Raw genomic sequence first — 14,698 nt, 5'->3', positions numbered from 1 at the left:
TTATTATTATTATTATTATTATTCCTTGCTCTTAAACCTTGCTCTCAACCTCTCACTCCAGAACCTCTTATTTTGAGAAACAAAGCCCCGGGCTTAATTTGATGCATTTTGTAATCCATTTCTGATATAACACGGCTCAGTCCTAGAATGATAAGCAGACGTAGACAGTTGCCTTTCTGCCTCTCACACTTACAGTGGGACCCAATCCACCAAATCTTGCTTGAATTCACCCATTTAGCTCCTGTTGTCATTCGTTATATAATTGTTGACCCCACTGCCACTTCCTCCTCAAAGGATAAAGGTTGGCTGCAGTTGAGCCATATCTCACCTCACCCTGACAACAAGCAACGAACTTTGAATTCAGGGACTTCCCGTAACCCAGACTAAGGATTCTGGCCCACAAAGCATCTTACACACAAACACAAAACACACACAAAATGTACGAATTGCCTGACTGCGGTGGTAGTTCGGTGATGGGAACCCTTTTCATCCCAAGGGCCTCATGTCCTCAGAAACCTTCCAGGGGCCAGATGCCAGGGGTGAGTGGGACCAGTAGCGAAAGTGGGTCGGGCAAAGAATGAAGATGTTTACCTTTGTACAGTCAGGTTGTTTCCACTCACACACCTCTCTTTTCTACTTCCAGGCAACCAAGAAACATGCTCAGAGTTCAAGGACACACTCCAGTCAGGCCAAAACCCTCAAGGAAGGCATGAAGTGTGGTGGTCTGGGGAGAGTCCCAAGGGCCAGATAGAGAGGCCTGGGGGCCGTATTTGTCCCCTGGGTCTGAGATTCTCCACTCCTCCGACTGAGCATCTGTCTTCCAAGAGTGGCAACTGAGGTGCCTCTGGGAAGTTTCCAAGTACAGTGATGGCTCATCCATCAGTGTCTATTCCCAGACATCTAATATTCAGAGGTAGACTGCATTTGTGCATGCATGCTCCATTTTGGCATCCTGGGTCCTCTTGGCCCAGTGGTAGGTTCTGCATCCCACAAGCAGGGTATGAGCAAACATCTGGTACTCAAAACTATCCTTGACAAATACTGACATTCATCTGTTTAATTATCTGTCGTGTCCAATAGCCTCCTTTCCTTTCCCTGTCCACACTGTATTTTGTCTAATTTCTTTTTCTCTCACCTCCCATCATGTGGCAGTGAGTCCCTCGTGTTAATTACACCTCCTGTGGAGAATGACACCTTTTTGCTACGTCCTGAACCCCTTGCAATCTGGCTTCCTTTGGGCGGAAAACATTCCACAGTCATCTTCTTACAAAGCTCCAGTTTTGCTTCAAACTGGACATTCTGGCAGCTCAGCCTTCGCCATCCTGGTGCCATCCAGATATTTTGGAGTACAGCTCTCATTAGCCGCAATTAGCACGGTCAATGGTCAGGGACGATGGGAGTTGTACAATGGGAGTTGTAGCATGGACATCTGGAGGGCGCAGTGGCTGGGAAGGCTGCAGTGGTTTATGCCCTATGGATCAGACCCGAAGGCTTTTCACTATACAACCCTTAACTTACTGTAAAGTCCTCACAATGCCACCTCCCCTGATTGAGAGCTGGATTATAGCTGCTGCAAGCTAGCAAAAATAAGACCTGCACTTTCTAAATCCTTTGTGAAAGCTGGTGGGTACTGTACACCAATTTCCCTCCCCCGCATCAGAATACTTCGTCATAGCCACTCAAATTTATGATTTCTAAATTGTTTGTAAAACAGGGCCAGAATACGTCATCATGGACACTCAAAGCTGCAATTTCTAGATCATTTTTTAAAGGTGGTGCACCAATTTTTATCCCTAGCATTGGAATATTTCATTGTGGATGCTCAAAACTCATCATTGTACTCTGCTTATAGTATTGGGTGGGGGTCTGGGTTCCCTAAATTCCCTAACAGTTATAGTTATGCTTAGCACTGCGGCCAGCACAACACAAGCAAACTGTGCAGGTGAGGGGGGAGTGCTATGAAAAGATCCCCCCACATATCCTCTTGGGACAGAGAAGATCCTCTTGGTAGTACTACAGCCCTCAGAAGTTTGGGATGGTGACCCTAAAGAGGGCATATTTTTTTGTTTCTGGATAATTCTCCCCTCACCAAACATACATACACATACACAGAAGTGCCTCTGGCCCAATGGCTGTACTGTATAGCTTTCATCGTAAGCTGAAGATGCACATTTTTACCCTGACCTTTGACACCCAAGAGATGCAGGTGGCCCTGTTACAGGTGCCACATACGACCCCCTCTGCATGTGGGTCATATGTGGACTCTGGAATTCCTTGCCTCTTGACATCAGGCAGACACCTCCACTGTACTCTTTTCGGCGACTACTAAAAACATTTTTGTTCAGACAAGCCTACCCAGACATGTAGAACGCAGGTGCATGTTTTATTCTGTTTTGCATTTATTGCTAATTTTATCTTTTGAATGTTCCAAAGAGTTGATTTATGGTTTTCACTGCTAATTTCATTGTTTTATTCTTTTTGTAAACTGCTTTGAGGATTATTGTTTTTATACAGTCAAAGAGGTATATGCATTTTGTGAATAAAATAAATATTTTCAGGCGGACCCACCATTTTCTTCTGATTTTAAATTATTATTACTGGTTTTAGTATTTTTTTCACCACGGGATCTCACAGTGGAGGGCAGCTAAGAAACCCAATTAATAAGCACAATTACAACAGCAGCAACAGCAATAATAATAATAGTAAAACAAAGCTGGAGCAAAAGAACAACAGGGGAGCTCTGGAAATAAGGCCAGCCCAGCTCACCGTTTCTGGAAGAATGGAATTTGCCAGTCCTGGATTGTCAAGTACACCAGAGTTTTATTGGCGCGAAGAAAGAGGGATGGGGGCCAAAAGACAGAAAATAACACATAACTTAGCATATCACAAAGCAAAAGAGGGAAGCACAATTGCCCTCGTGCATGTGTAACAAAGTTCACCACCACCAACATTGTGTCTCCTTTCCAGAGGAAGGTTGAGGGGGAAAAGGTGACAGGGATCCACCGCAAGTCAAGGTGAATTTTACTTGGCTTAAGCTGCCATTGGTGGCAGATGGTGACCACCGCTGGGCATCCTCAAGGAGCCAGACTTGCTGGGCCACTTGTTCCCTTGCGGCCGAAGGGAACTCACTCTGAAGGGCAGGAGGGCGTGATGAGGCAAAGGCTGTCGGCCATCTTTACCCCTCAGCTCGGCAACCTACAGCGAGCTTCCCCGCCTGAAGAAAACGCCTCAGGTGCTCAGACGCAGCCTCTCTCTTTTTGTTTTGTTTCGGTTTTTTGCCTCATAGCAACTGCTTTTCTTCAGCAGGACTGTTTGTTTTCTCTTGGATTTCTCTTCATTGCCTCAGGGCAAGAGATGGCAGCGTGGACTCTTTCCAAACTAGTCCCTGAAGGGTAAAGAGAGAGGAGGAGGTCTGCAGCCACTAACCTTCTGCCATTTTGCTGACGGAAAAAGACTGGCCGTTTTTGAGACCGGTTCAGCCTCCTTCTGTGCCCTCCCCAAAGTGGTCTATTTTATATTCTCAAAGCCTGTTTTCTTAACAACTACCGACCTTCATTGGACCATTTCCCAACACAAATCAGCTCAGGAACAGACTCGGGGGGGGGGTGTCTCTTTCTGCGCCAGAAAATTATCACAGCCCTCCCCCACCCCTTGATTGGTTTCTCAAGTTACCCCTCCATGGAAAACAAAAAGACCCAAACCCACACAAAACAATCCATGGTAGAGAAAATGGAGGCCTGACACAAGAGTGGAACGGCATGAGGCAGGCCATCTGCTAGGAATCTCCCAGGCCTATACAAACCGTCGGCGGTTATGTCCTTCCCCCATGATGGGGACGAGAGGCAAAGTTTGAGCCATGGGGTTTGGGGGTTCAGTCTGCCAGGTGTTGGGTCGAAGTCCAATAAGGGAAGCAAGGAGCGTTCAGCTCAAAGGCAAACAACGTCCACACAAAAAAGGAGAGGACGACGGAGGCAGCCAAGTCCATTCCTCTCCTGAGGATGACTTTCAGGTCCTTGGGCGCAAGTCCAGTCCCTAAAGGGCAAGCTGAGCAAAGTCTCTGAACATCTATTCTCCCTCTCGGCGGCTGCTCTTTCCTGGAGGAAGCAAAGGGGAAGGTCAGGAGAGTCCCGGTGGGCACCTCAAACTTCACCCTCCAACAGGGCTGCCCTCCCACTTCACACGTAGTTCTTCTTGTCGTAGCTGGTTGCTATTGACCTGGGTGCTGCAGTGTAAGCCACATTGGTGGGTCTGTACTTGTCCTCCTTGGGGGGGCAGGAGCAGCAGAGCAAGGCGCCCCCAAAGAGAAGCAAGGCGGCGGCTGCCCAGCCGATGTAGAGAGCCGCTCCCAGCTCTCGCTTCTGGGATTCGGGAACCAAAACGTTGTAGAATTCGCGGATGATTGTGTTGGCCGACCAGCAGACCGGGATGAGGGTCACGACGCCGGCCAGCAGGAAGATCGCCCCAGAGACAATGGTGACTTTGGCCTTTACAGACTCTTCCTCGATGCAGCGGGTGCACTGAGCCCCAGTAAGGAAGAGGAGCACCCCGAATGCCCCAAGGACAATGGCGATGACGATCAGGGCTCGGGCGGCTTGGATGTCCGCCCCCAAAGCCAGCATGGAGTCATAGACCTTGCATTGCATTTGGCCGGTGCTCTGGACCACGCAGCTCATCCACAGGCCCTCCCAGGTGAACTGAGAGGTGACGATGTTGTAGCCGAGGAAGGCGGTGACTCTCCACATGGGCAGCCCGCAGCACAAGATGGAGCCCACCCAGCCCAAGAAAGAGAGGGAGATGCCCCCGATCTCCAGGCCCATCGACATGTTGTTGCTGCGAAGTCGGTCGCTGTTTCTCCAAGCACAGTGTCGCGGTGGCGGCCTGTCGCTCTCTTGGTTTCGGGCAGAGCCTTTGAGGAACCCAAGCTCATCAGGGTTGATTTATAACAGTTCTGCAGCCGGGGCGGGGTGTGTTAGCTCAGGCAGGGGCGGGGCGTCCCTAACGGACTCTCAACATGCCCTTTCCATGCTGCGAACATCCTCTTTCTGCGTTTGTTTGTTTGTAGAAATGGCATGCGTGAAAGATGGCGCTTTGCTAAGGAGGGCAAAGCTGGAAACGGGCCCTGAATTCCACCTGGTTGCTTGCCGTGACGCTCGGGCTAGCAGGCGAGGGCAGGACCCATTTGCAGCAGAAGGCAGAGGCCATACCTGTCGGGGGGGGGGCTCTTCATCTGTGGGTCTTCCTTTGTTGAACCTCAGCTTCAAAGCGGATGTTGCTAAAGGTGTGCTTCTGGGCTGACTCATGTTGTCATGTGGCTCCCAGAGCTGCTGATCTATCAGGGAGGTCTTTTGCCTTGTGCTAGAAGACAAGCAACTTGAGGCCCTCTTCAGACATGGGTGCAAATAGAGCGAGGTGCCACATCGGTCATTGGCAGGCAGTAGGAAGCCCCTCACTCATCTCGGCTTCCTATATAAATCAGAGGTGGTGAACCTGAGGCCCATGGGCCAAAGCTGGCCTTCCATGCTTCTCTTTCTGGCCTGCGGGACTCTCTCCATGCCCACTACCTCACCTGCCCTGTTCCATGCTGCCCTTGAGTACCTTTTCCAGGCTAGAATGCATCCTTGAACTGTAATCATAGCTCCTGTTTGCCCAGATAGATGATGGAGAGATGCAGAAACTTCTGATTTTGTCTGGCTGGACCGTTGCGGACAATACAGTGATACCTCAGGTTAAGAACTTAATTCGTTCTGGAGGTCCGTTCTTAACCTGAAACTGTTCTTAACCTGAAGCACAACTTTAGCTAATAGGGATTCCCACTGCCGCTGTGCCGCCACCGCACGATTTCTGTTCTTATCCTGAAGCAAAGTTCTTAACCCGAGGCACTATTTCTGGGTTAGCGGAGTCTGTAACCTGAAGCGTCTGTAACCCGAGGTACCACTGTACAACGTTACGAGTTGCACCTGTTGTTCAGCCCACATTTGCCTCTGGTGATCATACCCAACATGGGCATGTGACTATGGAAAGTGTCCTACAAGGGGATGTTCCCCTTGAGTTTGAAAAGTTCCCCCATCCCTGGTATAAATACTGCCAGCTTCATCCTCTTTTTGTCTGTCCTACAGAGCCTGTTGCACCGAGAGATCCTTTCACACAAGGATGGGGAACATCCAGGTGTAGCCGGACTCCCACCATCCCCTGCTATTGTTTATGTTGGCTGATGGGGGTTATGGGAGTCCAACTATATCTGGAGGCTAAGAGGTATTCCCTGCCCTGCCTTTAAACATTAAACCGTTGGACTCAATAAGATTTCAAAGCATATGACCTTAATAGATGGCCAATAAATAAAGGTCCATATTTACATCATATGCATACCCACATGTATAGTGATACTTCCTTTTTTTAAAAAAAACTAAACAGGTCAGAAGTCAGTCTCTGATTGACTCACTCACTGAAGTGCATCAGCGCTGCCAAGGGAATTTCCCAAAGGCTAGAAATCTCACGCACACATATAATCCCTGATTATAGAAAGCCTGGGGACTGAGACACCTTTATGGAGGCTCACCCCAAATGGGTGCCACAAAACTCCTCCATAATACCAGCTGGCCCCTCAATCCATGGGATGCAAGAGCATCACACACCACACCTAGGGATCATTTGCAGTGGCAGAAAAATCCTGGAACAGCAACCACATGTCTCAGAATAGGGTCGCAGCAGTATGGATGTTCTCTCCCCCCCCCCCCATGCATGCTATGGTAAAGGACCACAGTTCAGGGCAATAGGTTGTCTGATTGGAATGCAAGAGGCTCCAGGTTCAAGGCCCAGGTATGGATGGGCAAAATCTGTCCATTTTAGTTTCTCTGAGATTTCCCCCAATCTTCAGATCTCCACATTGGGTTGCAGATTTCTTTTTCTTTTATTAAGTTGCATTTCCAACTCCACAAGGAGAAGGGAAGTTGCCACCTCAAGTGGTAGACTTTGGGACATCAGCAATTTGCCAGTTATTTAGTTATGGTAGTTATGAGCACAAGACAATTTAAATGGTTTGGTTTTTTTTTAAAGTGCCTAAAAACTGAGATAGAACAGATGTGTGATGGAATGCATAGGAATATAAGAAGCAGCTGCTGGATCAGGCCAGTGGCCCATCTAGTCCAGCATCCCGCCCTCGCAGCAACCAACCAGATGCCCCAATGGGAAACCCACAAGCATGACCTGAGCACAACAGCAATTCTCCCTACTTGTGATTCCCAGTTCGTATTCAGAGGCATGACTGCTTTGACAATGGAGGGAGGACATAGCCATTGTGGCTAGTAGCCATGGGAAAGAAACTAGGTGATCTATGGTCCATCCCCAGCTCTAAGAGACAACTGGCTGACCATTCTTGGAGTCAAGCATACTGGACCACAAGGCTTTTCCTGCTCTGCCCTGGAGTTTATGTAAGTGACGATGACCTCTGCAGCAGCCTTGTTTAACAAAGCAGCCCAAGCAAAGACTGTTTGTTTGCAGTTGCTTTTATCCTATCCTTGAGTACATATTCCCAGGCGGTTTCTTATCAACAGTTTGGTTTCTCTATAGCTTCGTTGCCTCCTTAGGACCAGGAAACAGAGAGGAGGCGATGAACCATGTCCATTTTTCTTACGAGGCTGAAACCGTTCCCTCGCCCCACGCCAACTTGTTGGAGGTGGGGAACCAGGAAGTGAGTGAGTTTCACCCTCCGCATCACACGGCCCAGAGTTTTATGGAAAGGCCGAGCGATACCTTATAAAAACCTTTAACAGTCTGGGGCATAAGGGATAGTTTTCTAAATAGGGCAAAGGTGTTTTTCAGCCAACATTTATCGGATGAAAATAGGGACGTCCTAGTTCATACCCTCCAACATTTCTCTCATGAAAATAGGGACATCCTGCCATATCCTCCAACATGTCTCCGGTAAAAATCGGGACATTCTGAGATCAGATCAGAAACTGGGATGAATCTGGGAGCGTCCCTAGAAAACAGGGATGCTTGGAGGGTCTGCTCACCCACAGAGCCTGATATATTATGTCATGTGTGGGACAAGTGTATGGTGGTTGGGGTGGGGGTGGGGAATTCAGTACAATTAATTCATGGGCCAAACTGGACCCTGGCCCTTTTCTGGTGGACCAATGATTACCAGCTGGGTGTTGTGGTTCTCGTTGGCTGGGATGGGTCTTTGTCAGACCCATGTATGCGGTCATCTTAGACTTGGGACTTAATGGTCTTATGGGGCCCCTCCCTTTAGAAGGTGTATGGCTTCACTATATATTTATATCAATTGTATACCACTTGAACAGTCATGGTTTCCCTCAAGGAATCCTGGGAACTATAGTTTGCTATGGGTGCTAGGAATTGTCAGGGGATTTCTATCTCCCTCACAAGTCTACAATTCTCAGCGTTACCTGGGAAGAAGGATTGACTGTTAGGCCAGTTTAACTCTATGGAGTGGATGTGCCCTTAGGTCTCCAGAGGAGACCCTGCGGTTGTTTCATGACCTGAGGATCATTCCTCGGTGGTAACACTGAAGCAGTTCTCCTCAGTCACCGCACACACCCCTCTGGAACGCCCACCCTTGAGTGGGGCGTGAGGCGGAGACAGGCATGACCTTTAAACACTTATTACAAACTCGTATGTTTACCCAAGCTTTCCTGGACTCTGACTCTTCCTTTTTTCTACATGGCTCAGTTTTTATTTGAGATATATGCAGTGGTGGTTTCTTAATCTTATTCTTAATCTGGTTTTCAAGGTAACTGCATTGGACGTTGCTTGCATTTTAATTGCCGCCATTGTATCTTTTATTGTAAACCGCTGGGATATTGCAATTATTTGAAGCAGTATCATTTTTAAAAATTGAATAATGCATAAATAGGCTAAGCTTCCAAATGCAGTAATTGTATTGGGGGGGCTCATTCTCAGTCTGCTGAACGGAGGCCCCAACCTATGCCTGAAAATCCCACCTTGATGGCCCAATAAACAAGCATCTTGTGAGATGCTTCTGAACACTGCTGAGCAAGTGCGTGCTTAGCATACGTCTCTTATAAACTAACCTCCTCCTCCGAGGTGGTGAATTCTTGCTCTGTAAATTTAGAAGACACCAATGGGACCTTAGGGAATTCCAGAAGGGATGGGGAGAGAAGCACAAATGAGGCTAAAGCGATACTCTCCTTTCCCAAGCCCCCGCGCTGCAACATCTTGTTGGCGCTTACAGGACTCTCGGTGGCTTATTGCTGCTTCAAACTAAGGCCACATCCACACCATACCTTTAGCAGGTATGGCTTCCTCCAAAAAATCCCAGGAGTTGCAGTTTGTTAAGGGTGCCAACTTAAGGTTACCAGATTTTTTTCAATGAATCCGGAGACACTTTTCAACTTCAATGGATTTTGTATGGGGACTGATGTGTAAAACCGGGGACTGTCCCCAGGAAATGGGGACATCTGGTAACTTTATGCCAACTTCACAGACCTACAGTTCCCAGTATCCAAACTCCAGTTCCCAAGATTCTCCATGACTGTTAAGACCATAAGAAGAGCCTTCTGGATCAGGCCACTGGCCCATCTAGTCCAGCATCCTCTTCTCACAGTGGCCAACCAGATGACCGTAGGAAACTCTCAAGCAGGACCCGAGCACAAGAGCCCTGTCTGCTCCTGTGGTTTCCAATAACTGGGATTCACCTGCTTCTGACTGCCAAGGCAGAGCACAGCTGTCATGACTAGTAGCTGCTGGTAGCCCTATGACCCTCTATGAATTTGTCCAGTCCTCTTTTAAAGCCATCCATGTTGGTGGCCATCACTGGCCCCTGTGGGAGTGAGTTCCATAGATTAACTACACAATGTGTGAAGAAGTCCCTTCTTTTCTGTGTCCTGAATCTTCCAACATTCAGCTTCATGGGATGTGCATGAGTTCTACCATGCCATGCTTAATTTTATAAGCTGCTGTCATTTTATAAGCTTCTATCATGCTGCCTCATACAGTACTTGTCTTTTCTGTACGCTAAAAAGTCCCAAACGCTGCAACCTTTCCTCCTAGGGGAGTCTCTTTTTCCTTTATGTTAAAGTGCTTTAAGGGGGCTTTAAATCTGTAGTATGAATGTGACCCAAGACATTCCCTCTCTTGAAATCTGGAGGCCCCACCTGGTTTCACTTCACCGTTTTCCCAGCGGGACTTTCTGAGCGCTGCTCCTCTCACGTATCATATTTGGGAGATGAGAGAGCCAGAACCTGAGTCATAACGGCTGCTCCTGGGTTTCGAATTTCTTCACTAGAGCGCTGGTTTGCAAACATTGCGCCTGTCACTCTTCCGTAACGGCTGATTTGCTGTTGCTTAAGAGCGATGGCAGAGAGACAGGCGCTGGGACAGAGAGAGGGATGTTCTGGTTCACCTCCCTAAACCCCATGAGGATTCATGAGGACTAGCTGCAGTTAGAACAAACATCCCCCACGTGGCCGTGTGTGTTCCTCACCAGCTGTGGTTCTGTGACATGTGGGGACTGAGCAAGGGAGGGAACTATGGGAGGTGGAGACCCAAACGGGCAGGTCTGCAGAAAGCAACCTGGTGAAAGATGCCTGCGGGAAAAGCGTGCCTGGAAAGAAAAGCATGTTTGTGTGTAGGCCTGTTCACTTGTGGACACTGGACAAGCCGTCTCTCTACACATCTGCAAGCTTTTGTGTGAAAGGGTTCGGAATTGTTGTACAGCTCAGCTGTTGATTACGGAGGACCACAAACACTACACTCATTGACGATTATCTGGGAATAACTGTACAGGTGTCGGTTCAACTGGTGTATACAAAGGCGCACAGATTGTACACTTGTTAAAGATATCATGTGGACACACCTTGTGTGTTTGGCTTTGTCTAGAGAGTAATTTCCCTTATTGGTAAAGAAGCCTAGGAGAAAGAGGGCAGGAAAACCCCAGAAGTCATCAGCGAGCTTAAATGATCTCAGGGCATCACAACTGAACCTGGATAGGTGCTAGAACCTAGTCTCTTGCTGCTCAGAGATTGGGGAGCATGCAACACTGGTGTCAGAAGTGGGCTTATGCTTCCTGGAGGAGGAAGTATGAGCCCTTCCATCCCATGTTCAGGATGTATATATGTGTAAATAAAGCCGTATAATGCTAAAGACACCACAGTCTCCACCAACCTTCATTCCACAGAAACCAAAGTAAGTGCTGGAACCCCCAGATTCTCTTGCTGCTCAGAGTTTGGGCTGTGTGTTACAATATCTATCATGTTCCCAGCTCTTACCTAATTTCTAAACATTATTATTACTGTTATTATTATTTCACCATTATTATTTCACCATTATTATTATTTCAGCCAGGCTGGTGCAGTGGTTACAATGCTGGACTAGGACTTGGGAGAGACCAGGGTTCAAACAGGACTTGGGAGACACCAGGGTTCAAATCCCCCACTTGGCCATGAAGCTCACTCGGTGACCTTGGGCCAGTCACTGCCTCTCAGCTTAACCCACCTCACAGGGCTGTTGTGGGAATTAAATGAGGAGGGCGAGAACCATGCACGCCACCTTGAGCCCCTTGGAGAACAAAGTGGGATATAAATGCAATATATCAGTCACAAAATAAAAAATAATCAAAGAGGTATCTGGGGTGGGAGTTACTCTCTGTGACAGCTGCTGCAGGAATTCCTGAGCGTGCACTGACATTCTCTCCCCTCTCTCCAGGATTCACTGTTGCAAGGCAGGATGAGTTGGGAAGCAGGAGCTCAGCCATGCAGGTCTTTGGTTGCACTCACGTCCTCGCTGGGCCTCCTTAGCCAAAGCTGTCTCCTTCCCTTCCCTTCAGGACTGGCTGTTGATTCCAGGCACACATTCCGCACACCTGCTCTTGATCCCCTGTGGCTTTCTCCGCCTCCCCTGGCGACCTGCCTGGCCCTGCCTTCCCCTCTCAAGGAGCTTGCTGTGCAGCTCCACTCCATGCCCAGGGAGAGACCCCTGCCAGCCGCCCCTTCCCTCCCGTCCCCTCCCTCCCTCCGCCATCTCCTGGGATCCTTCGCTCGCTGGAGGCCGCAGAGAGCTCCGCAGGTGAGTGGACCTCCCCCCATTTCCTCCCCCCAGCCACGTCCTGGTCCAGCTGGGCATTTCAGGGGCTCAGCAAACAGGGGGCTAACCTTCAGTCTGCCTGAAGCACCCCAGATTGCCTTGGCAAAGGAAGAAGAGGTTTCTGGGCATCAGTGCCATGGGCCCAGCTGTTGTGGGTTGGGTCAAATGCTGCCTGAGACAGGCTGGGATCCCGCCAGAGAGAGACTGGCACCCCACAGGGGTATTTCCACATGCTCATATAGATTCATAGATTTGGAAGGGACCCTGAGGATCATCAAGTCCAACTCCCTGCAATGCAGGAATATGCAGCTGCCCCTTATGGGGATCGAACCTGCAACCTTGGCATTACCAGCACCATGCTCGAACCAGCTGAGCTATCCAGCTGATATAATGCCCAGTATCATTTCTCCCCAGATCAGCCTTTGTGTGTTCAGGTAGTCTTTGTTTGTTCTGAGAACTACCAAGTCAGACCCTTGGGTCCATCTAGCTCAGTACTGTCTACACTGACTGGCAGCTGCTCCTTGGCGTTTCAGGCGCAGGGGTGTCTCCAGAGAGGGTCTCCCAGCCCTGTCTGAAGATGCCAGGGATTGAATCTGTGACCTTCTGCCTGCAAAGGAGGTGCTCAACAACCGAGCTAAGATTCCAGTTCCAAACCAAGGGCTGCTTTATAGAGGATTGTAGAAATCTGCCTTATACTTCAACAGAACCTTAGTCCATCTAACTCAGTACTGTCTGCACTGACTGGCAGCAGCTCTCCAAGGTTTTAGGCAGTGAGTCTTTTTCCCAGCTCTATTTTGAGACGTCACTGAGGATTGAACCTGGGACCTTCTGCATGCAAAGCTGATGCTCTGCTGCTCAGCTACATGTCTTGATCAACGTATATTCCAACTCAAATCCCACTTTTGTTTTCCTGAGACAGCATCCTTGATTTGCTGCTGGCTCTTAGGCCTGGCACTGTCCTGGCTGACTTAGCCTTGGCCAGGTGGAAGTGACGGCAGTGACCTGGCCTTACACATTAATCTCCTTTCCTGACCTTTGACCTCTTCAGTTTGTCTTTTTGTGGGACAGTTCCACCTTTGGTGACATTTCCTGTTGACATTCCTCCTGGCTGCTAAGATAAGCTGTTCAGATGCTGTGTTTGCAAGACCTGAGCTGCGTTGCAAACCACTTTGCCTGGATCTATTCTGCTCACGCTTGACAAGTGCTGCAGAACTTTCAAAAACATACTGAGTTGTGGAAAGGGCCTGTTCTAAGGCCTTGGGAACTCCGCAAACAGACGGAAATGAATAACTGGCTCAGCTCTATGGTTTTGCAAGCAGAACTGACGGCATGGGCCTTCTCAGAACGGTGTCACCATTACTGGTGTATGATGATTACTGGTGTACTAGCTGCTAACTCGTTCTCAGAGCCAAAACTAAACCGCCCAAGCGAGGAAGTATCAGCAGGCTTTCATGAACCTCCAGTTTTGCAAAAGTATGACAAATATTTAGAAAATAAACCCCTAAGGGAGAGGGAACCTCCCCAACAGCCCATAAAGACGTAAGAAGAGCTTGCTGGAACAAGCCAATGGCCCATGTAGTCCAGTACCCTGTTCTCACAGGGGCCAATCAGATGCCCCAATGGGAAACCCACAAGCAGGAGTCCAGCACAAGAGCACCCTCCCCTTCTATGGTTTCCAGTAACTGGGATTCAGAAGCATTGCTGCATCCAACTGTGAAGGCAGAGCACAGTCATCGTGGCTAATAGCCCTTGATAACCTCATGCCCGATGGGACGCGGGTGGCGTTGTGGGTTAAACCACAGAGCCTAGGACTTGCCGATCAGAAGGTCGGCAGTTCGAATCTCTGCGGCGGGGTGAGCTCCTGTTGCTCGCTCCCAGCTCCTGCCAACTTAGCAGTTCGAAAGCACGTCAAAGTGCAAGTAGATAAATAGGTACCGCGCTGGCGGGAAGGTAAACGGCATTTCCGTGCGCTGCTCTGGTTCGCCAGAAGTGGCTTAGTCATGCTGGCCACATGACACGGAAGCTGTATTCCGGCTCCCTCGGCCAAAAAAGCGAGATGAGTGCCACAACCCCAGAGTTGGTCACGACTGGACCTAATGATCAAGGGTCCCTTTACCTTTACCTAACCTTATGCCCTGCAAGCATCCCGGAGAAAATGGCCACTGTGAGAAGAGCATGCTGGACTGGATGAGCCACTGGCCTGACCCAGCAGGCTCTCCTTATGCTCTTTGTTCCATCGCCTGCATGCCATAAGCATGGAGGGCAATGCTGGGCAGAGATCTCTGGAAGCCAACAAGCTGTGCAGATCCTCGCTGGCCCTTGTCCAGCCTTTCATGACAAAGAACTTTTCATTCTCGGCCCCTGCCCTTCACATTCCTTTGCCAGAGTACGTTCCTAGATAGGTACGCCTTGAATACCTGAGAATTCGCCTCCTCGAAAGGAACACCAGCACATTTGCTCTTGCAAATAAATCTCCCCAACAGAGTGTTGCGCACTTAATGCACCCCGCGTGAGCCACACACTGTTTTCGCCAGGCGTCTGAATGCATTACCTTTATTTTATCTTCATCATCTATTCAACATACATCCCGCCCTTCCTCCCTAAGGTGCCGCGGGCAAGAAACTGATCAACAACA

The 14,698-nt window shown here is 49.0% G+C and overlaps 1 protein-coding gene, 1 long non-coding RNA gene and 1 pseudogene across 5 annotated transcripts in view; 2 read left to right on the top strand and 1 right to left on the bottom strand.

The window, feature by feature from the left end:
• LOC308464574 lies at nucleotides 1-2,511 on the top strand. Its single transcript, XR_013980098.1, has 2 exons — nucleotides 1-539; nucleotides 644-2,511. It is a non-coding gene; the product is annotated as an uncharacterized lncRNA (long non-coding RNA).
• Nucleotides 2,512-2,800: 289 nt separating this feature from the next.
• On the bottom strand, nucleotides 2,801-4,929 carry CLDN3 (claudin 3). The gene has a single exon (XM_080983988.1). The coding sequence runs from the start codon at nucleotides 4,821-4,823 to the stop codon at nucleotides 4,176-4,178; it is 648 nt and encodes a 215-aa protein (XP_080840114.1). The 5' UTR covers nucleotides 4,824-4,929; the 3' UTR covers nucleotides 2,801-4,175.
• Nucleotides 4,930-11,909: 6,980 nt separating this feature from the next.
• Nucleotides 11,910-14,698, top strand: part of LOC308464652 (claudin-4 pseudogene) — a 22,733-nt pseudogene continuing 19,944 nt past the window's right edge. For 2 of the 3 annotated variants that reach the window (XR_013991540.1, XR_013991541.1), the window contains exon 1: nucleotides 11,910-12,045. The product of XR_013991540.1 is annotated as a claudin-4 pseudogene (transcript). The remainder of the gene's footprint in view (nucleotides 12,046-14,698) is intronic. The other variant, XR_013991542.1, reaches the window with a different exon arrangement.

This window comes from Podarcis pityusensis, assembly GCF_964106645.2.
Source record: "Podarcis pityusensis genome assembly, chromosome: 15".
Taxonomy (NCBI): Eukaryota; Metazoa; Chordata; class Lepidosauria; order Squamata; family Lacertidae; genus Podarcis; species Podarcis pityusensis.
The sequence above is the reverse complement of the archived record's forward strand: the minus strand, read 5'-3'. Positions and strand labels throughout refer to the sequence as shown.

What these genes read in the sequence shown, in the direction of transcription:
- CLDN3 (XM_080983988.1), bottom strand. Translation starts at nt 4,823, where the DNA reads ATGTCGATGGGCCTGGAGATCGGGGGCATCTCCCTCTCTTTCTTGGGC.